The sequence below is a fragment of the Anolis carolinensis genome, chromosome 2 (assembly GCF_035594765.1).
Source record: "Anolis carolinensis isolate JA03-04 chromosome 2, rAnoCar3.1.pri, whole genome shotgun sequence".
Lineage (NCBI taxonomy): Eukaryota > Metazoa > Chordata > Lepidosauria > Squamata > Dactyloidae > Anolis > Anolis carolinensis.
In genome coordinates, this window is record NC_085842.1 from 13,009,872 (window position 1) to 13,032,723 (window position 22,852).

Consider the following 22,852-nt stretch of genomic DNA (forward strand, 5'->3'; position numbering starts at 1 on the left):
GCTGCAAAGCTATTCAGTGCCAATCAAGCTGGCCAAATGCAACATTCACACTTGCCTCCACCCTGGACATGATTCCAAAGATAGATAGATAGATAGATAGATAGATAGATAGATAGATAGATAGATAGATACAGTAAAGTCTCACTTATCCAAGCCTCGCTTATCCAAGCCTCTGGATAATCCAAGCCATTTTTGTAGTCAAGGTTTTCAATATATTGTGATATTTTGGTGCTAAATTCGTAAATACAGTAATTACAACATAACATTACTGTGTATTGAACTACTTTGTCTGTCAAATTTGTTGTATAACATGAAGTTTTGATGCTTAATTTGTAAAATCATAACCTAATTTGATGTTTAATAGGCTTTTCCTTAATCCCTCCTTATTATCCAAGATATTCGCTTATCCAAGCTTCTGCCGGCCTGTTTAGCTTGGATAAGTGAGACTCTACTGTAGTTAGTTAGATAGATGGATAGATACTCCACTTGCCTAGTTTCCAACAGACCTCACAACCTCTGAGGATGCCTGCCTTAGATGTGGGGAAAACGTCAGGACAGAATGCTTCTGGAACATAGCCATACAGTCCGGAAAACGCACAGCAACCCAATTGAAATAATAATAATAGAAGGGACTTAGCTGGGGATGAAGACTTCTTTGAGTCTCCTTTTGGGAGAGGAAAGTGGGATGGTGATGATGATGATGATGATGATGATGATGATGATGATAATAATAATAATAATTGCAAGCGTGTTTCTAGAAGGGCTGGGCTTCTGCTTCGGACCCGAGAGGGTTAAGAGGAAGGAGGGGAACCAGGCTTGCTAGAGAGGCAGGAAATGTCCAAACTTTGGGTAGATAGAAAAGGACTTGGTTAAAAAAAAAAAAGGAGGCGGTTCCTTTAAGAAAGGAAAAAGGAGGAGGTCTCCTTTAAGAGAGGTGAGGATGGCGGCCTTTTGGGGGGCTTTTAGGGGAAAAGAGGCGCCGCAAAGGCCTGCTTTTGGGGCGGAGGACCTTTTTGGAGCCCAGTTCCCTTTAGAAAAGATATTAATATTCAGCTTAAATGTGGTTAAATTGAGTGGTTAAAAGGAGAAAATTATTGGTCTTGCAATAATGCCTTTCGACACAAGGTGACGCTGTGGCGCAATACCTTTCAGGCAGCTGTTTATTTCTATTGGTATTACTATTAGTGCTACTATTATTATTTGTCTCATTAGAACTATTTTTGTTATCTATATATATAAAAGAGTGATGGCATCACGGCGATTCACAAAACAACAAAAGTACAGGCCCCCCAACCTCAAAATTTGACAACACAACCCATCATCCACGCCTCAAGGTTGATACAACAAAAAGAAAAGAAAAATAAAGTCCTAATTAGAGGGAGAGCAATAATTTTTTTTATCCAATTGCTGCCAGTTTAGAGGTCTAATCTCTGCCCACTTGGTTGCCTAGCAACCAAGGGACAGCCAGGTTTCAGTTAGGGGACAGGCAGATTTAGGCCTCACTTAGACTTCTTCCACAGATTATCTAATTTGCACTGGATTATATGGCAGTGTAGACTCAAGGCCCTTCCACACAGCTATAGAACCCATTTATAATCTTATATTATCTGCTTTGCACTGGATTATCTTGACTCCACACTACCATATAATCCACTTCAGTGTGCATTTTATACAGCTGTGAAGAAGGGGCCTCAGATAATCCAGTTCTAAGCAGATAATATTAGAAATATACAGTAGAGTCTCACTTATCCAACATAAACAGGCTGGCAGGATAAGTGAATATGTTGGATAATAAGAAGGGATTCAGGAAAAGCCAATTAAATATCAAATTAGGTAATCGTTATACAAATTAAGCACCAAAACATCATATTATACAACAAATTTGACAGAAAAAGTAGTTCCATGCGCAGTAATGCTATGTAGTATTTACAGTAGAGCCTCACTTATCCAACGTTCTGGATTATCCAACGCATTTTTGTAGTCAATGCTTTCAATATATCGTGATATTTTGGTGCTAAATTCATAAATAGAGTAATTACTATATAGCATTACTGTGTACTGAACTACTTTTTCTGACAAATTTGTTGTCTAACATGATGTTTTGGTGTTTAATTTGTAAAATCATAACTTAATTTGATGTTTAATAGGGTTTTCCTTAATTCCTCATTATCCAACATATTCGCTTATCCAACGTTCTGCCAGCCCGTTTATGTTGGATAAGTGAGACTCTACTGTACTGTATTTACAAATTTACCACTAAAATATCACAAAGAATTTAAAACACTGACTACAAAAACATTGATTATGAAAAGGCAGACTGCATTGGATAATCCAGAACGTTGTATAAGCGAATGTTGGATAAGTGAGATGCTTCTTTAATATGAAATAATTACTGGGATAGAATAATGCAGAACAATATAATCTCTAAAACCAGGACAGTAAATAAACAGGGGAATTCCACACAGGAAACAATCAGGGCCAGCTAACACCTCCCAACAAAGTATTCCCATCATCAAAGTCTGGCAAATCCTGTTTTCTCAGGGCCACAGACAGTAGAAGCACATAAAATATCGCAAACAACACCACTCTGAAAACAAGGGAATTCCAGACAGGAAACAATCAGGGCCAGCTAACACCTCCCAACAAAGTATTCCCATCATCAAAGTCTGGAAAATCCTCTGTTTTCTCAGGGCCACAGACAGTAGAAGAACATAAAATATCGCAAACAACACCACTCTGAAAACAAGGGAATCCAGACAGGAAACAATCAGGGCCAGCTAACACCTCCCAACAAAAAATTCACTCAGGGAGGAAACAGCCAGGCTTTAAAGCTGCAAGGCCATTACATCCTAATCATTTTTCCTAATTGCAGCATTCATACTTGCCTCCAACAAAAAAAAAAACCAATCAGAAATATTGTATATTCACAACCTTTAGGAAATAATATCCCCTGATGGCACAGCGTGTTAAAGCGCTGAGCTGCTGAACTTCTGGACCGAAAGGCCACAGGTTTGAATTGGGGGAGCGGAGAGAGCCCCCACTGTTAGCCCCAGCTTCTGCCAACCCAGAAGTTTGAAAACATGCAAATGTGAGTGCGTCAATAGGTACTGCTCCGGCGGGAAGGTAACGCTGCTCCATGCAGTCATCCCACAAGACCTTGGAGGAGTCCACGGACAACGCCGGCTCTTCGGCTTAGAAATGGAGATGAGCACCAACCTCCAGAGTCAGACACGACTGGACTTAATGTCTGGGGAAAACCTTTACCCTTGACCTTAACTACCACAAATTCCTCAATACTTTATTTCCCAGAACACCAGACTTCACCACAGCAACGCGTGGCCGGGCACAGCTAGTTATATATAATTATAGTATAACATAGTTATAGTGTCTAATATATTATAAAATTTATTATTATTATCTAGCTCTTATATAATATATAATGTAATAAATTAATATTATTTTTCAGCTGATATATACAATATTACATATTATATTATTACTATTTTATTATTACTACTACTTTTATTATATATGATTATAGTATTATACAGTTATAATCAGTATAATATAATTTGATAGTTTTTACTATTATCATTATCCAGCTTTTGTATACTATAATAATGTTATATAATACGTCTAATGAACACATCTACCTATATTTTATAATGTGTTTTATCTTATAATGTGTAATCTAATCTCACATATCTACACTGTACATTTTATAATGTGTTTTTATCAGTTATAATTTTTAACTGATTTATATTGTACTGTATAATTTTTTTATATATGCGTTTTATTGTAAGCCGCCCTGAGTCCCCTGTTGGGTGAGAAGGGCGGGATATAAATATTGTAATAATTGTAATAATAATAATATCATGTATTATTACTGTTATTAATCAGCTTTTATAGAAAATATTATAAAATAAATTATTATCTCTATTATTATTATTATTATTACTAATTTTATATAATCATAGTATAATATAGTTATAGTGTAATGTAATTATATTTACTACTACTATTATTACCCACTTTAGATAATATATGATAATGTTATATAATTTTATATTATTATTTCCATTATTATTATTATTATTGTTAAAGTAGAGTCTCGCTTATCCAACGTAAACGGGCCGGCAGAATGTTGGATAAGCGAATAAGTTGGATAATAAGGAGAGATTAAGGAAAAGCCTATTAAACATTAAATTAGGTTATGATTTTACAAATTAAGCACCAAAACATCATGTTATACAACAAATATGACAGAAAAAGTAGTTCATTACACATTAATGCTATGTAGTAATTACTGTATTTACGAATTTAGCCCCAAAATATCATGATATATTGAAAACATTGACTACAAAAATGCGTTGGATAATCCAGAACGTTGGATAAGCAAGTGTTGGATAAGTGAGACTCTACTGTATTCAGTTTTATACAAATTTTATATATTGTTACTAATATTATTTCTATTATTATTATTACTACTACTCCTTTTATTATTAGATATTATTGTAGTGTAATATAGTCTTACTATAATTACTATAAGTTATTACTAATATTGTTATTATTCAGTTTTATATATAATGATGCAATATAATAATTATTACTATAACTTTTATTATATATAGTTGTAAGTGCAATATAATTACTGTATATGAATTATTACTATTATTATTCAGCTTTTATATAATAATAATAATAATAATAATAACAATAATAAAGACTCTGGCAGAAACCAGTGCAGGTGGTCCCGGTGGTGATGGGCACATTGGGTGCCGTGCCAAAAGATCCCAGCCGGCATTTGGAAACAATAGACATTGACAAAATCACAATCTGCCTACTGCAAAAGGCCACCCTACTGGGATCTGCACGCATCATCCGAAAATACATCACACAGTCCTAGACACTTGGGAAGTGTTCGACTTGTGGTTTTGTGAAACGAAATCCAGCATGTCTATCTTGTTTGCTGTGTCATAAAATAATAATAATAATAATAATAATAATAATAATAATAATAATAATAATAATAATAATGTAATTCTGTCTTCCTTTATGATAGGAGCAGGCTGGCCTGGATGCCCTTAAGGGGTCCCTTCAAACTCTGTGACTCATAATAATAATAATAATAATAATAATAATAATAATAATAATAATAATAATGTGTTGTCGAAGGCTTTCATGGCCAGAATCACTGGGTTGCTGTGAGTTTTCCGGGCTGCCTGGCCATGCTCCAGAAACATTCTCTCCTGACGTTTCGCCCACATCTATGGCAGGCATCCTCAGAGGTTGTGAGGTCTGAGTTTGCTGGTTTGTCTGTTTGCTTTTTTGGTGTCTTCTTGCTTTTGTTGTCGTTTTGTTTTTGTCTTTTTTTTCCCCCCTCCCTTTCTTTATGTTGACCTGATGGGTTTGGTCTTTTGGGTGCACATATTCACTGTATGTTAAATTTTAGTCATGTCATTGTGAATCACATTAATATAAATGTTTGCAATAAAAATTCATTAAAAAAAAAAAAGAGGTGGTGAGGTCTGTTGGAAAACTATGCAAGTGAAATTTAGATATGTGGAATGATATCCAGGGTGGAAGAAAGAACTCTTGTCTGTTGGAGGCAGGTGTGAATATTGTAATTGGACACCTTGATTAGCACTGAATACCCTTGCAGTTTCAAACCCTATGTGCTTCCTGCCTGGGGGAATCCTCTTTTGGGAGGTGTTAGCTGCCCCTGATTTGTTTCATGCCTTGAATTCCCCTGTTTTCAGAGTGTTGTTCTTTATTTACTGTCCTGATTTTAGAGTTTATTAATACTGGGAGCCAGATATTGTTCATTCACTCACAATCCAGGTTTCTACTCATTTTTTTTTTTTTTTTAGAAATTAAATATAAGAGTTTACCCTAACATTCAAACAAAACAAAACAAAACAAATTCAGTGTTAATCAAGGTGGCCAGTTGAAACATTCACGCTTGCCTCCAACAGACAAGAGCTTTTTCTTTCTCCCACCCTGGACATCATTCCACAGGGATATAAACCCCACTTGTCTACTTTCCAACAGACCTCATAGCCTCCAAGGATGCCTGCCACAGATGTTGAAATGTCAGGAGAATGCTTCTGGAACATAACCAGACAGCCCGGAAAACTCACAGCAACGCAATAATAACAATAATAATAATGTAATTCTGCCTTCATTAATGATAGGAGGGGCTGGACTGGATGTCCTTTAGGGGTCCCTTCCAATTCGATGATGATGATGATGATGATAATAATAATAATAATAATGTAATTCTGCCTTCCGTTATGATAGGAGGGGGCTGGGTTGGACGTCCTTTAGGGGTCCCTTCCAACTCTATGAGAATAATAATAATAATAATAATAATAATAATAATAATAATAATAATAATAATAATAATAATGTAATTCTGCCTTCCGTTATGATAGGAGGGGGCTGGGTTGGACGTCCTTTAGGGGTCCCTTCCAACTCTATGAGAATAATAATAATAATAATAATAATAATAATAATAATAATAATAATAATAATGTAATTCTGCCTTCCGTTACGATAGGAGGGGGCTGGGTTGGACGTCCTTTAGGGGTCCCTTCCAACTCTATGAGAATAATAATAATAATAATAATAATAATAATAATAATAATAATAATATCAGGATCTCAAGATTGAACTTCAAAGACTCTGGCAGAAACCAGTGCAGGTGGTCCCGGTGGTGATGGGCACACTGGGTGCCGTGCCAAAAGATCTCAGCCGGCATTTGGAAACAATAGACCTTGACAAAATTACGATCCGCCAACTGCAAAAGGCCACCCTACTGGGATCTGCATGGATCATCCGAAAATACATCACACAGTCCTAGATACTTGGGAAGTGTTCGACTTGTGATTTTGTGATACGAAATCCAGCATGTCTATTTTGTTTGCTGTGTCATAATAAAATAATAATAAGAAGAAGAATGATGTATATCTTCCAATAATCTTTCTTTCTTTCTGTCTTTCTTGAAAGAACATCCCAAGCCAGATCCCAGCTTCAGTCTGGAAGAAGGACCCAGGAATGCCTTTGGACAGGGCTCCATGGAAGGTGATCAACGAGCAGGGGCTATATTTTATTTTTAATTGTCAGGTGCTCACCCCGACACGGGCTGGCCTCGAACTCATGACCTCTTGGTCAGAGTGATTTATTGCAGCTGGCTGCTAACCAGCCTGTGCCACAGCCCAGCCCCTCTACTACTTTTGAGGGATTTTAGGTTCCTTTCATTGGGGTTTTTTAATCTAATGATTTTATCTTATATTGCTGCTATAGTCCCCCCCCACACACACACACACCTTTGAAGTTGACTGAATTGCATTGGTGGTTGTTTGATATTATTACTGTGGTATAAACCTTTGTTTTAACTTCTGTTTTATCATCTTCCTGTGTTTTAAACTGTGTGTATTGTTAATGTGTTTGCACTATTACTTTTGTAACATTGTGAGCCGCCCCGAGTTCCCACAGGGAGATGGTGGCGGGGTACAAATTATTTATTTATTTATTTATTTATTTATTTATTATTACAACATTTATATCCCGCCCTTCTCACCCGAGAGGGGACTCAGGGTGGCTTACAATAAACACACATATAAAATTATACAATACACTATAAATCACATTTAAAATTATTAACTTACATCAACATTCATAAAAAACATTCTAAAATACAAATGGGTATATTCAAGTTCAAAGGACTGGGTCTGTCAATTGAGTTCTGGTGTACATAATAATTAGCGCTGCAGATTCTTATTCAAATGCCTGACCCCACAACCAAGTTTTAACCTTCCTATGGAAGGATAAATAAATTATTATTATTATTATTATTATTATTATTATTATTATTAAACAAAGGGTGGAATAGTTAAGACTGTGTATTGGACTGGATGGCCTTTGCGGTCTATTCCAACTCTAGGATGCTGTGATTCTATCCCAATGGGATCCTTGGTTTCTCTGCTTTATTTCTAATGGTATCTTCTATGTCTTCAAACAGGTCAAGTGCATGAGGATGAAAACTGTGGGAAGCTAAGTGTGGCACCGTGGGAAATGACTCCATGTGTCATGGGAAAAGAGGAATTCGGGAGTCAGAAAGGACTGGAAAGACGAGGAAAGAACGAGGAGAAGAAGGACAACTCGGCGGCCCCTCACGGAGAAGCCCTGGCCAAAGAGTCCAGCCAGGTGACGTGCCCGATCTGCGGGAGAGTGTGCAAATGCAAAGCCCAGTTCGAGATCCACTTCCGCGTCCACACGGGGGAGAAGCCCTACGGATGCAACGAATGCGGGAAGAGCTTCAGTCGGCACGAGCGCCTCCACTCGCACCGCCGGACCCACACCGGGGAGAAGCCGTTCCGGTGCGCGGAGTGCGGGAAGGGCTTCGTCGACAGCGGGGCGTGCGTCAAGCACCAGCGGACCCACACGGGGGAGAAGCCCTACAAGTGCGAGGAGTGCGGGAAGAGCTTCGGTCGGCACGAGCGCCTCCACTTGCACCGGCGGGTCCACACCGGGGAGAAGCCGTACCGATGCGCCGAGTGCGGGAAGGGCTTCGTCGACAGCGGGGCGTGCGCTCGGCATGAAAGAACGCACGCGGGGGAGAAACCGTACACTTGCGGAGACTGCGGGAAGAGTTTCGGCGACAGCGGGGCCTATACGAGACATCAGCGGACCCACACGGGGGAGAAGCCGTACACGTGCAAGGACTGCGGGAAAGGCTTCGGCGACAGCGGAGCGTGCGTTCGGCATCAAAGGACCCACACGGGGGAGAAGCCGTACACGTGCGCTGAATGCGGGAAGAGTTTCGGTGACAGCGGAGCGTGCGCGAACCACCAACGGACCCACACCGGCGTGAAGCCGTACCAGTGCACCGAGTGCGGAAAGAGCTTCAGCCAGCGTGGAAATCTGCAATCACACCAAAGAACCCACACAGGAGAGAAACCGTATAAGTGTACTGAGTGCGGGAAGAGCTTCCGCGACAGTGCGGCATGCCATAAACACCAGAGAACGCACACTGGGGAGAAGCCGTACAAGTGTGCGCAGTGTGGGAAGAGCTTCAGTCGGCACGATCATCTCCACTCGCACCAGAGGGCTCACGCAGAAGCGGAAGCCTACCATTGTATGGAATGCGGGAAGAGCTTCCACACTTTCGGGAATGCGACACCACCCCAAGAAAGCCCCAAAGAGGAGGAGGAGCAGTTTGGCTTTACATAGAAGAACCCACACATTGGCCAAAACCGTATCAACATGCAGAATGTGGAAAGAGCTTTCCTGAGACTCTATGTCAAAGAACCCATGAGAAGCAGAAACCATAGAAAGGCATGGAATATGGAAAGTGAAAGGAACTTAACCATTGTTATGTGCCTTCACATCATCTCTGTCATGAATATTTTTTTAACATTAAAAAGGTTCTTTTCTTTCGTTTTCAGTGAGACAAAATATTAGGCACTTTAATACGAGGGTTGAATAAAAAGTAATGCCTCCACCGTCGTAACTCCTCAACAGATGTCAGTCCTGGTCTGCGGCAGGTCCTGGCTTGTTCAGTAGACTCTCCTCTACAGTTAGCTCCATTTGGCGGGAAGCCTTAGCATTGAACGGTTGTGTTGTTAAAGTGCGAAGTATGGAACCCTGCGCAGACAGTTCCATTTGGAGGGAAGCCTTAGCATTGAACGGTTGTGTTGTTAAAGTGCGAAGTATAGAACCCTGCGCAGACAGTTCCATTTGGAGGGAAGCCTTAGCAGTGAACGGTTGTGTTGTTAAAGTGCGAAGTATGGAACCCTGCGCAGACAGTTCCATTTGGAGGGAAGCCTTAGCATTGAACGGTTGTGTTGTTAAAGTGCGAAGTATAGAACCCTGCGCAGACAGTTCCATTTGGAGGGAAGCCTTAGCAGTGAACGGTTGTGTTGTTAAAGTGCGAAGTATGGAACCCTGCGCAGACAGTTCCATTTGGAGGGAAGCCTTAGCATTGAACGGTTGTGTTGTTAAAGTGCGAAGTATAGAACCCTGCGCAGACAGTTCCATTTGGAGGGAAGCCTTAGCAGTGAACGGTTGTGTTGTTAAAGTGCGAAGTATGGAACCCTGCGCAGACAGTTCCATTTGGAGGGAAGCCTTAGCATTGAACAGTTGTGTTGTTAAAGTGCGAAGTATGGAACCCTGCGCAGACAGTTCCATCTGCCGGGAAGCCTGAGCATTGAACGGTTGTGTTGTTAAAGTGCGAAGTATAGAACCCTGCGCAGACAGTTCCATTTGGAGGGAAGCCTTAGCATTGAACGGTTGTGTTGTTAAAGTGCGAAGTATGAAACCCTGCGCAGACAGTTCCATTTGGAGGGAAGCCTTAGCATTGAACGGTTGTGTTGTTAAAGTGCGAAGTATGAAACCCTGCGCAGACAGTTCCATTTGGAGGGAAGCCTTAGCATTGAACGGTTGTGTTGTTAAAGTGCGAAGTATAGAACCGTGCGCAGACAGTTCCATTTGGAGGGAAGCCTTAGCATTGAACGGTTGTGTTGTTAAAGTGCGAAGTATGAAACCCTGCGCAGACAGTTCCATTTGGAGGGAAGCCTTAGCATTGAACGGTTGTGTTGTTAAAGTGCGAAGTATGGAACCCTGCGCAGACAGTTCCATTTGGAGGGAAGCCTTAGCATTGAACAGTTGTGTTGTTAAAGTGCGAAGTATGGAACCCTGCGCAGACAGTTCCATTTGGAGGGAAGCCTTAGCATTGAACGGTTGTGTTGTTAAAGTGCGAAGTATGGAACTCTGCGCAGACAGTTCCATCTGGTGGGAAGCCTGAGCATTGAATGGTTGTGTTGTTAAAGTGCTAAGTATGAAACCCTGCGCAGACAGTTCCATTTGGAGGGAAGCCTTAGCATTGAACGGTTGTGTTGTTAAAGTGCGAAGTATGAAACCCTGCGCAGACAGTTCCATTTGGAGGGAAGCCTTAGCATTGAACGGTTGTGTTGTTAAAGTGCGAAGTATGGAACCCTGCGCAGACAGTTCCATCTGCCGGGAAGCCTGAGCATTGAATGGTTGTGTTGTTAAAGTGCGAAGTATGGAACCCTGCGCAGACAGTTCCATTTGGAGGGAAGCCTTAGCATTGAACGGTTGTGTTGTTAAAGTGCGAAGTATGGAACCCTGCGCAGACAGTTCCATCTGCCGGGAAGCCTGAGCATTGAATGGTTGTGTTGTTAAAGTGCGAAGTATGGAACCCTGCGCAGACAGTTCCATTTGGAGGGAAGCCTTAGCATTGAACGGTTGTGTTGTTAAAGTGCGAAGTATGGAACCCTGCGCAGACAGTTCCATCTGCCGGGAAGCCTGAGCATTGAATGGTTGTGTTGTTAAAGTGCGAAGTATGGAACCCTGCGCAGACAGTTCCATTTGGAGGGAAGCCTTAGCATTGAACGGTTGTGTTGTTAAAGTGCGAAGTATGGAACCCTGCGCAGACAGTTCCATTTGGAGGGAAGCCTTAGCATTGAACGGTTGTGTTGTTAAAGTGCGAAGTATGGAACCCTGCGCAGACAGTTCCATCTGCCGGGAAGCCTGAGCATTGAATGGTTGTGTTGTTAAAGTGCGAAGTATGGAACCCTGCGCAGACAGTTCCATTTGGAGGGAAGCCTTAGCATTGAACAGTTGTGTTGTTAAAGTGCGAAGTATGGAACCCTGCGCAGACAGTTCCATTTGGAGGGAAGCCTTAGCATTGAACAGTTGTGTTGTTAAAGTGCGAAGTATGGAACCCTGCGCAGACAGTTCCATTTGGAGGGAAGCCTTAGCATTGAACGGTTGTGTTGTTAAAGTGCGAAGTATGAAACCCTGCGCAGACAGTTCCATTTGGAGGGAAGCCTTAGCATTGAACGGTTGTGTTGTTAAAGTGCGAAGTATGGAACCCTGCGCAGACAGTTCCATCTGCCGGGAAGCCTGAGCATTGAATGGTTGTGTTGTTAAAGTGCGAAGTATGGAACCCTGCGCAGACAGTTCCATTTGGAGGGAAGCCTTAGCATTGAACGGTTGTGTTGTTAAAGTGCGAAGTATGGAACCCTGCGCAGACAGTTCCATCTGCCGGGAAGCCTGAGCATTGAATGGTTGTGTTGTTAAAGTGCGAAGTATGGAACCCTGCGCAGACAGTTCCATTTGGAGGGAAGCCTTAGCATTGAACGGTTGTGTTGTTAAAGTGCGAAGTATGGAACCCTGCGCAGACAGTTCCATCTGCCGGGAAGCCTGAGCATTGAATGGTTGTGTTGTTAAAGTGCGAAGTATGGAACCCTGCGCAGACAGTTCCATTTGGAGGGAAGCCTTAGCATTGAACGGTTGTGTTGTTAAAGTGCGAAGTATGGAACCCTGCGCAGACAGTTCCATTTGGAGGGAAGCCTTAGCATTGAACGGTTGTGTTGTTAAAGTGCGAAGTATGGAACCCTGCGCAGACAGTTCCATCTGCCGGGAAGCCTGAGCATTGAATGGTTGTGTTGTTAAAGTGCGAAGTATGGAACCCTGCGCAGACAGTTCCATTTGGAGGGAAGCCTTAGCATTGAACGGTTGTGTTGTTAAAGTGCGAAGTATGGAACCCTGCGCAGACAGTTCCATCTGCCGGGAAGCCTTAGCATTGAACGGTTGTGTTGTTAAAGTGCGAAGTATAGAACCCTGCGCAGACAGTTCCATTTGGAGGGAAGCCTTAGCATTGAACGGTTGTGTTGTTAAAGTGCGAAGTATGAAACCCTGAGCAGACAGTTCCATTTGGAGGGAAGCCTTAGCATTGAACGGTTGTGTTGTTAAAGTGCGAAGTATGAAACCCTGCGCAGACAGTTCCATTTGGAGGGAAGCCTTAGCATTGAACGGTTGTGTTGTTAAAGTGCGAAGTATGGAACCCTGCGCAGACAGTTCCATTTGGAGGGAAGCCTTAGCATTGAACGGTTGTGTTGTTAAAGTGCGAAGTATGGAACCCTGCGCAGACAGTTCCATCTGCCGGGAAGCCTGAGCATTGAACGGTTGTGTTGTTAAAGTGCGAAGTATGGAACCCTGCGCAGACAGTTCCATTTGGAGGGAAGCCTTAGCATTGAACGGTTGTGTTGTTAAAGTGCGAAGTATGAAACCCTGCGCAGACAGTTCCATCTGGCGGGAAGCCTGAGCATTGAATGGTTGTGTTGTTAAAGTGCGAAGTATAGAACCCTGCGCAGACAGTTCCATTTGGAGGGAAGCCTTAGCATTGAACGGTTGTGTTGTTAAAGTGCGAAGTATAGAACCCTGCGCAGACAGTTCCATTTGGAGGGAAGCCTTAGCATTGAACGGTTGTGTTGTTAAAGTGCGAAGTATGGAACCCTGCGCAGACAGTTCCATTTGGAGGGAAGCCTTAGCATTGAACGGTTGTGTTGTTAAAGTGCGAAGTATGGAACCCTGCGCAGACAGTTCCATCTGCCGGGAAGCCTGAGCATTGAATGGTTGTGTTGTTAAAGTGCTAAGTATGGAACCCTGCGCAGACAGTTCCATTTGGAGGGAAGCCTTAGCATTGAACGGTTGTGTTGTTAAAGTGCGAAGTATGGAACCCTGCGCAGACAGTCGGTCAATGTGACTTAAGCAACGTGCAGTCATTGAATTCCTGACAGCAGAAGGTGTCACCCCAAAGGAGATTCATCAGAGAATGCAAGCTGTTTATGGGGATTGTGTTGATGTGAGTCCTGTGCATCGCTGGGCGAGTAAGTTTAAAGATTTTGAGGTGGGAACATAAATAGTTTATTTATATTTATTTATTTATTATTCAAACTTATATGCCGCCACTCCCCTAGGGCTCGGGGTGGCTTACAAAAACAGGCTAAAATCTAAAACAACTTAAAAATAACAGTAATGGAAATCAATAGCCTGCCGAAACAGGTGTGTCTTACAAGCTGGACGTCCTGTGACTGCAACCACCGAGTTTCACAAGCAAAAGGTTGACAGATTGATTCAGGACAATCATCGTATCCCTCAGAGAGAAATTTCAAGCATCATCAGCATTTCACATGAATGTGTGGATCACGTGATTTCTTTACTTGGTTATTGGAAGATCTGTGCACGATGGGTCCTGTGAGACGCTGGTTGCGGAAACAGAGTGTTGACTTCTTCCGTGACAGCTTCAGAAAACTTGTTCATCGTTGGCAGAAATGTATCCAGTTGTCTGGTGATGATGTGGAAGAGTGAATACTGGTACAGTAGAGTCTCACTTATCCAACATTCGCTTATCCAACGTTCTGGATTATCCAACACATTTTTCTAGTCAATGTTTTCAATACATGATATTTTGATGCTAAATTCATAAATACAGTAATTACTACATAGCATTATTGCCTATTGAACTACTTTTTCTGTCAAATTTGTTGTCTAACATGATGTTTTGGTGCTTAATTTGTAAAATCATAACCTAATTTGATGTTTAATAGGCTTCCCCTTAATCTCTCCTTGTTATCCAACATGTTCGCTTATCCAACATTCTGCCGGCCCGTTTATGTTGGATAAGTGAGACTCTACTGTAGTTAAAGAGATCAGGATTATTTCTGCATTTGATTTATTAAAATATTCCCATCTCAACCCAAGTAACGAAGGTGGAGGCATTACTTTCCATTCAACCCTCATAATAATAATAATAATAATAATAATAATAATAATAATAATAATAATAATAATATATTTATATTCCGCCCTATCTCCCGGAGGGGACTCAAGGCGGATTCCAACAAACAAAAAAGGCAAACATTGAATGTCTGAGTGCAACAATTGCTGCCGACTCTAAGGCCGCTCTGAGTCCCCTTCAGTGTGAGAAGGGAGGGATATAAATACAGTAAATAAATAAACAACAGATACAAACATAATAGCCCAAAATAACTCCACTTATTTATTTATTTATTTATTTTTCAAACTTCTATGCCGCCACTCCCCTAGGGCTCGGAGCGGCTTACAAGACAAGCGGCTTATGACAGCAAGTTATAGCATGACATCTATGAATTAAATCAAATGTAACTTTGCAAAACATTATATCAAATGTAAGGGAGAGAAAACACACAACCCAGTGTTTCCAGCCATGAAAGCCTTCAACAACACATGGAATAGATCTAACATTCCATCATCCAAGGCATTTAAAAAGATATTGAAAAAAAATCAATGCTATATATTTTCCGTGGAATATAATCCCATGTGTATATATCCATATATATGTTTTTACCCATATCTGTTTTTTTTGCTGTTGTACTGAAATCCGTCTTATTAGCCGAACTAAATATAAGGTATGAGCTTGTAGTTATTCTATCGGCAAAACCTAAGGCTCAAAAAATATACTACCAAATAAGTTCATTGCTAAGCTTCCTTCTGTTGTTGTTGTTGTTACTATTATTATTATTATTGACACAACGACGTTGTATGACACAGCAAACAAGACAGATATGCTGGATTTCGTTTCACAAAACCACAAGTCAAACACTTCCCAAGTGTCTAGGACTGTGTGATGTATTTTCGGATGATGCGTGCAGATCCCAGCAGGGTGGCCTTTTGCAGTTGGCAGATCGTAATTTTGTCAATGTCTATTGTTTCCAAATGCCGGCTGAGATCTTTTGGCACGGCACCCAATGTGCCCATCACCACCGGGACCACCTGCACTGGTTTCTGCCGGAGTCTTTGAAGTTCAATCTTGAGGTCCTGAGAGCGGCTGAGTTTTTCCTGTTGTTTTTCTTCAATGCGACTGTCACCTGGGATGGCAACATCAATGATCCAAACCTTTTTCTTTTCCACAACTGTGATGTCTGGTGTGTTGTGTTCCAGAACTTTGTCAGTCTGGATTCGGAAGTCCCACAGTATCTTTGCGTGTTCATTTTCCACAACCTTTGCAGGTTTGTGATCCCACCAGTTCTTAACTGCAGGGAGGTGATACTTGAGGCATAGGTTCCAATGAATCATTTGGGCCACATAGTTGTGCCTCTGTTTGTAGTCTGTCTGTGCAATTTTCTTACAGCAGCTGAGGAGATGATCCATGGTTTCATCGGTTTCCTTGCACAGTCTGCATTTTGGGTCATCAGCTGATTTTTCGATCTTGGCCTGAATTGCCTCTGTTCTGATGTCTTGCTCCTGAGCTGCAAGGATCAGGCCTTCTGTCTCCTTCTTCAGGGTCCCATTCGTGAGCCAGAGCCAGGTCTTCTATTATTATTATTATTATTATTATTATTATTATTATTATTATTTATTGCCTTTGTCCTGATGTCTTGCTCCTGGGCTGCAAGGATCAGGCCTTCTGTCTCTTTCTTCAGGGTCCCATTCGTGAGCCAGAGCCAGGTCTTCTATTATTATTATTATTATTATTATTATTATTATTATTATTATTATTATTAATTGCCTTTGTCCTGATGGCTTGCTCCTGGGCTGCAAGGATCAGGCCTTCTGTCTCCTTCTTCAGGGTCCCATTCGTGAGCCACAGCCAGGTCTTCTATTATTATTATTATTATTATCATTATTATTATTATTATTATTATTATTAATGGCCTTTGTTCTGATGTCTTGCTCCTGGGCTGCAAGGATCAGGCCTTCTGTCTCCTTCTTCAGGGTCCCATTCGTGAGCCAGAGCCAGGTCTTCTCCTGATCAGCTTTTCCTTCAATTTTGTCAAGGAACTTTCCATGCAGTGTTTTGTTGTGCCAGCTGTCAGCTCTAGTTTGTAGTGCGGTTTTCTTGTACTGGTTTTTTGTCTGCTGTGCTTTGAGGAGTTTCTGATTTTTGACTTCAATCAAAGCAGGTTCTTCACTTTGTTTTACATATTCTGCCAGGGCATGTTCTTCTTCTTTGACTGCTTGTTTTACTTGCAAGATATACAACAAGATGAGTACAGAGCAAACAAGATCTCTATGCTGGCTGTTGTATTGGATCACACGTTGGACACTTCCCAAGTGTCTAGGACTATGTGATGTATTGGCAAATAATGCATGTTGGAGCATGCAACATCAGTTGGTGAGTGTGTTAACCGAAAATGCAAAGCACGAAGCTGATTGGTTGGGCTACACCCAGGGAGCTAACGGAGCCTGGGAGTTTTGGCCGCAGTTACATAATAGTTTCCTGGGCAGGAGCTTACCAGGAGAGGTCTGCTTCTGGGCTGCTAAAAGGAGACGTTTTACATGGACACCCAAGGACTATTTGAATCTTTCTCTCAAAGGACATTGTGTGGATCACTGCAACTGTGTTATAGGTTGTGGATATAAATAAATAGAAGCTTTGCCACAGTTTCTGAACCAAAATATACCCTGCAGTATAATAAAATGTCACTCAGACTTGTGTAGCAAGTAACAGTATCTTTACTTCAGTTCAAAAGATCAAACAAGGCAACAATATATACATCAGTCTCTGAATTCACACAGAAAACAGAGAGGACAAACAGTCCCTTTAAATAGTCTTTTAATAAGCCTTATTTCCTTATAAATAATCAGGCTTTGGAGAGTTGGCAGCCATTTCCTTCCTGACTGTTTCCGGTCAGCGCTCTCTTCACTTTCCGAGGTGAAAGTGGCAGTTAAAACCATTTGTCTCAGCAGCAAGCCAATCGGAATTCTGGCTCCTGGCTGGCTCAGCCAGTCAGCTGTCGACACATGCCTTTCCAGTCAACCCATTATATCATGGTGCCGTTTTACAAATCCTCACAAACTGTTCATATGACTGTATATATGTTGCTCTGGATTTTTAAAAGGGTCAAACGTGAACTACCCATGATTTTCATTCCTCCATAGATCCAAGTTGGGTGGCCTTTTGCAGCTGGCAAGTGGGGATTTTGTCAGCGCCGATTGTTTTCAAGTGCAGGCCAAGGTCTTTAGGCACAGCACCCAGTGTGCCAATCACCACAAGGATCACCATAACTGGCTTGTGCCAGAGTCTTTGCACTTCGATCTTTAAATCCTCATATCGTGTCAGCTTTTCCAGTTGCTTTTTTCCAATTCTGCTGTCACGTGGGATGGCAACATCGACGATCTAGACCAGGGGTCCTCAAACTTTTAAAGCAGCGGGCCAGTCCACAATTCTTCAGACTGTTGAGGGGCCGAATTATCATTTGAAAAAAATATGAACAAATTTCTATGCACACTGCACATGTCTTATTTGTAGTGCAAAAAACAACAACAATGAAAGAACAATACAATATTTGAATATAAGAACAATTTTAACCAACATAAATCTATCAGGATTTCAATGGAAAGTGTGGACCTGCTTCTGGCCAATGAGATAGTCAAGTTAATTAGGACTGTTGTTGTTGTTGTTGTTGTTGTGTACCTTCAAGTCATGTCAGACTTGGGCGAGCCTGAGTCTAAAATTGTTCATTTATTTATTTACTACATTTATTTACTACATTTATATCCCACCCTTCTCACCCAAAGGGGACTCAGAGCAGCTGTATGTTCAAACAATATATTATATTATTAGCATAGCACAATATTAGCATTATATATTACTATATATTGAACTATACCACTGTACTGTAATATAATATGTAATATATAACATATAATTTAATATTGTTATATGGTATTATTATTAGTATTAAATTGTATAACATATTTTTATCAATATTATATGTATATATAATATATTATTAAAACTGATATAAAAATATATTATAAAACGGAGGGCGGGGGCCAGGTAAATGACCTTGGAGGGCCGCATCCGGCCCCCGGGCCTTAGTTTGGGGACCCCTGATCTAGACTATAACTCCCAGAGCTAAAGGTCAATCACCTCCCAAGTCCACCAGTATTCCCAGTTGGCCATGTTGAATTTGTGTGCCACGTTTGGCTTGGATCTGTCACTTGTTGGGTTCAGTGTTCTCTAAATACAGGTGAAGTATTACTCCTGGATGTCGAGGTCAATCATACCCAAACCCCGCCAGTATGCAAAGTTGGCCATGTTGGGTCTGTGTGCCATGTAAGTTCCAGGTCCATTTTTTTTGGGTTCAGGGTGCTCTTAGATTGCAAGTGAACTATACATCCCAGTCCCAAAAACTCCTATAAATCATGGTGAGTTCTCCCCAAACCTATCTAGTATTTTCTGTTGCTGATCAATTCCTTTGTTTGCTGTGTGCCATAGAAAAGGGTAGGGAAGGGTTAAGGGAGAGGCAGCGGGTGGGGTCATGCAAATGAAGAGAGAAAGGAACACTGGGATGTGCTCACTGTAACCTGCAATGTCCAGGGAGGGGGTGACTTGGTTGCTCCTCAGCACTGGGAACTATGATCTGTTTGTGGAGTCTGGAGTCTGTGTGAGCAGACACCCGTGCCACATACATACATACATACATACATACATACATACATATTTTCACTTTTATTATGTGTATAGAGAGATGTGTTTGTCTGAGGCTGAGAGAGTGTGACTCACCTGACTCACCCATACCTTGGGAAGTCAGACTTGACCATGGCAGTCCACACTCTTGTTACATCTCGAATAGACCAGCGCAATGCACTCTACACGGAGTTTACTTTGAAGACTGTTCGGAAGCTTCAAGTGGTCCAATGACTTCTTACTGGAGCGGCATAAAGGGAGCATACAACTCCCCTGTTGTGTCAGCTCCACTGGCTGCCAGTCTGCTACTGAGCACAATTCAAAGTGCTGGTTTTAGCCTAAAAAGCCCTAAATGGTTCCAGCCCAACTTACCTGTCTGAAAGTATCTCCCTCTATGAACCATCACGGAGATTAAGATCATCTGGAGAGACCCTGCTCTCGGTCCCACTTCCTTCACAAGTGCGACTGGTGGGGACAAGAGACAGGGCCTTCTCAGTGGTGGCCCCTCGGCTGTGGAACTCCTTCCTTGGTGAGATTCAATCAGCTCCTTCCCTTCTAGCCTCCAGAAAGGAAGTTAAAACACGACTATGGGACCACGCTTTTGGAGAATAACTGCAGTGCAATAAATAAACGTAAAATCTGTGCAATTACACTTGGAATGGCCTGGGCTACGACTTTGGATTATGTGATTTTAATAATTGATGTAATTTTTTTAGATGTTTTAGTTCTCTGGTTTTTAATGTGGATATTTTGCCAGTTGAATGTTATTTTAAGGCACGGAATTGTTGCCGATGTTTGAGGCTGCTCTGAGTCTCCCTCGGTGTGATGTCTCAGAGACCCTCGAGTCATGACCCCGCAGCCATTATAGATCAGACTGAAGAGGATATGGGGTTTTTCCCAACTCAGCAAGATTCCGTTCCATTCCAGATGTTCCCTGTTGACAGTTTGGGTCCAAAGCTAATTACGGAAGCCCTTGAAACAGAGCCTGGTTCCCCGGAAAGTGTTGTGTTTGATAGGAAGTTGTTTCTCAAAACACACCGCTCTGAGAAGGAGATTCGGAGACGAAGTGCGAGATTAGCGGAGAGAGAGGATTCTAGTTAAACCGGTTCCCTTGGGAGTTTTCAGGGAGGTTTACATCTGGCAAGTTGTTGCCTTCAGTCCGTTTCCCTTGGGAAAATGTGAACTCAGGCACCTGGTTCGGAGAAGGTTTTGAAGTCCCATAAAAGTTCTGGGCACAGGCTAACCATCGCGGTGTCAACGTGACAGCTGGAAAATTAACATCTACTCTTGATCCTCTGTACCTCAGTGGCCTGACGGCGCGCTACTCTTGAGTAGACGGGCGTTGCGTCTCGTCTCCCTGCCAAGACTGGACTGCGTTACAGTTCCACCACGACCAACTTTGCCTTGCCTTGCTTCCTTGCCGTGCCTTGTTTCCCTGCCTTGGACATTGAACTTGGAACTCTCTTGAGAGACCTTGCTTTATTCCCCACTCAAACTGCCTGGAAGTTTGAGTGTGTTTCGGTTATTGGATTTGAAAACTTGATCTCTAATACTGGATATTAAACTTTATATTACTGGACTATATTTGACCTTTCCTAAAAGGACTATTGCTGGACTTTATATTCTGCCTATTTTTGTTTGATTCCTTTATTGCTTTAATAAAGATATTAGATTGATTATTGGCTTCCGTGTTGGTTTCCAGTGCTCAAGCAGCCTTGAGGTGTTACACTTGGGGTTGAAAACACCGGGGCACAAATATGGTAAATAATAAATCTATCTATACACATTATAAAAGTGAAAAATATTTGTGTGTATGTGGAGAAGGTGTCCACTTACACAAACAGCAATAGTTCCCACTGAGCAGAGGACACCCATGGCCCATCCTCCACTGACATTGCATGTTATAGTGAGCATCATGAACATGTAGTCCAAACCCTGCCTGTGTCCTCCACAAACACCATCCTGCCCCCCACCCAAGTGAAGGCTTTCATGCGGGAACCGTTTCATCCTAGATGTTGTTTTTCCTCCAGAATGGACATCCCAGGGTTCCTTAATTTGCATGACCCCACCCACTGCTTCTCCCTTAACCCTTTCCTACCCTTTCCTATGACACACAGTTCACAGAGGAATTGATCCGCAACTGAACAAGAGGTTTGGGGAGAATTCACCAGGATTTACAAGAGTTGTATGTGACCGACATCCAGAGAGCACTGTGAACCCAACCAACGATGGATCTGGACCAAACTTGCCACGGATGATGGGACTTGCAGTACCATCACTGATACTGTGACCCCCACCGACAATGGACTGGGACCACACTTGGCACAGAGAAGCCCCATGATCAATTGAACATACCGCAGGGGTTTGGAGGAAAGGATCGAGTTGGTTTCCCCACAACAAAGTTCATATTTAAAACTTGAAAGATAACTTACTGATTCTGAAGCTGCCAGACATGGATGTTTCTGAGCAGAATAGGTGACAATTTTCCTGAGGAGAATAGATGACAGTTTTCCTTGTTATCAGTTTTCGGCAGCCTATGATCTCTATAACAGCTCCTTTTACCTCAGGCAGAAGGGGGCGTGGCCTAATAACGGACACAAAATGGCTCCCTCTTCCTCAGACAAAAGGGCAAACAAAATGGCTGACACAAAACAGGGACTCCTAGAGAAAGGAAAGGAAAAGTAGAGGTACGTACAGAGAATGAAGAGGGTGATGGCAGGGTATGAATGGCGGACGTGGCGAGTCTAAAGTTTAGGGCCAGGGCTGGGGAAATGACATTGGAGGCCAAATACAACCCACGGGCTGAAGTCTGAGGACCCACGGTGTAGTTCAAGGTGTCCGGCTTCCAGTCTGCATATCTTTAGTGTGCTTCATGACCCTTTTGTTTGAGAAGGGAGCACCATGAGGCCTCTCTCTTACACACAGACATTGTGGGGATTTGTAAAAGGCACCATGATGTAATGGGATGACTGGAAAGGCATGTGTCAACAGCTGATTGGCTGAGCATGCCCGGAGCCAACATTCTGATTGGCTACTGTCTCTGGCTTGCTGCTGAGAGAAACAGTTTTAACTGCCATTTCACCTCAGAGAGTGAAGAGAATGCTGACTGGAAACAGTCAGGAAGGAAATTGGCTGCCTACTCTCCGAAGCCTGATTATTTCTAAGGCAAATGAGGCCACTCTGAGCCCTGGGGGAGTGTTTTAAAGATGTTTTTAAATATGTTTTTAAGATGTTTTTAAATTGTTAGATTTTAGCCTGTTCTTGTAAGCCGCCCCGAGCCTTAGGGGAGTGGCGGCATATTAGTTTAAATAATAAATAAATAAATAAATACTTAACGACTGTTTATAAGTAGTTTATTCCCTCTATTCTATGAAAGAATTCAGAGAGACTGCCGTATATATTGTTGCCCTGTTTGATCTTTTGAACTGAACTAAAGTTACTGTTGTTTCACAAACCTGAGTGACACTTTATTATACTGCAGGGTATATTTTGGTTCAGAAACAGTGGTAAAGCTTCTGTTGATTTACATCTACAACCCCCAACAAACATGAGTCAGCATTAGGGACTCTTCTACCAGAGATAGGCAAG

The 22,852-nt window shown here is 41.9% G+C and overlaps 1 protein-coding gene across 2 annotated transcripts; it reads left to right on the forward strand.

The window, feature by feature from the left end:
• Window positions 1-802: 802 nt before the first annotated feature.
• Window positions 803-17,280, forward strand: LOC134296982 (zinc finger protein 501-like). Of its 2 annotated transcripts, XM_062973214.1 has the most exons (3): window positions 803-934; window positions 7,009-7,083; window positions 8,024-17,280. In XM_062973214.1, exons 2-3 carry the CDS (start codon window positions 7,077-7,079, stop codon window positions 9,232-9,234), a joined length of 1,218 nt encoding a protein of 405 aa, XP_062829284.1. In that variant the 5' UTR covers window positions 803-934; window positions 7,009-7,076; the 3' UTR covers window positions 9,235-17,280. The 2 variants fall into 2 exon arrangements, with proteins under 2 accessions (XP_062829284.1, XP_062829285.1); XM_062973215.1 differs by lacking the exon at window positions 803-934 and having other exon boundaries at window positions 6,991-7,083.
• Window positions 17,281-22,852: the final 5,572 nt, after the last annotated feature.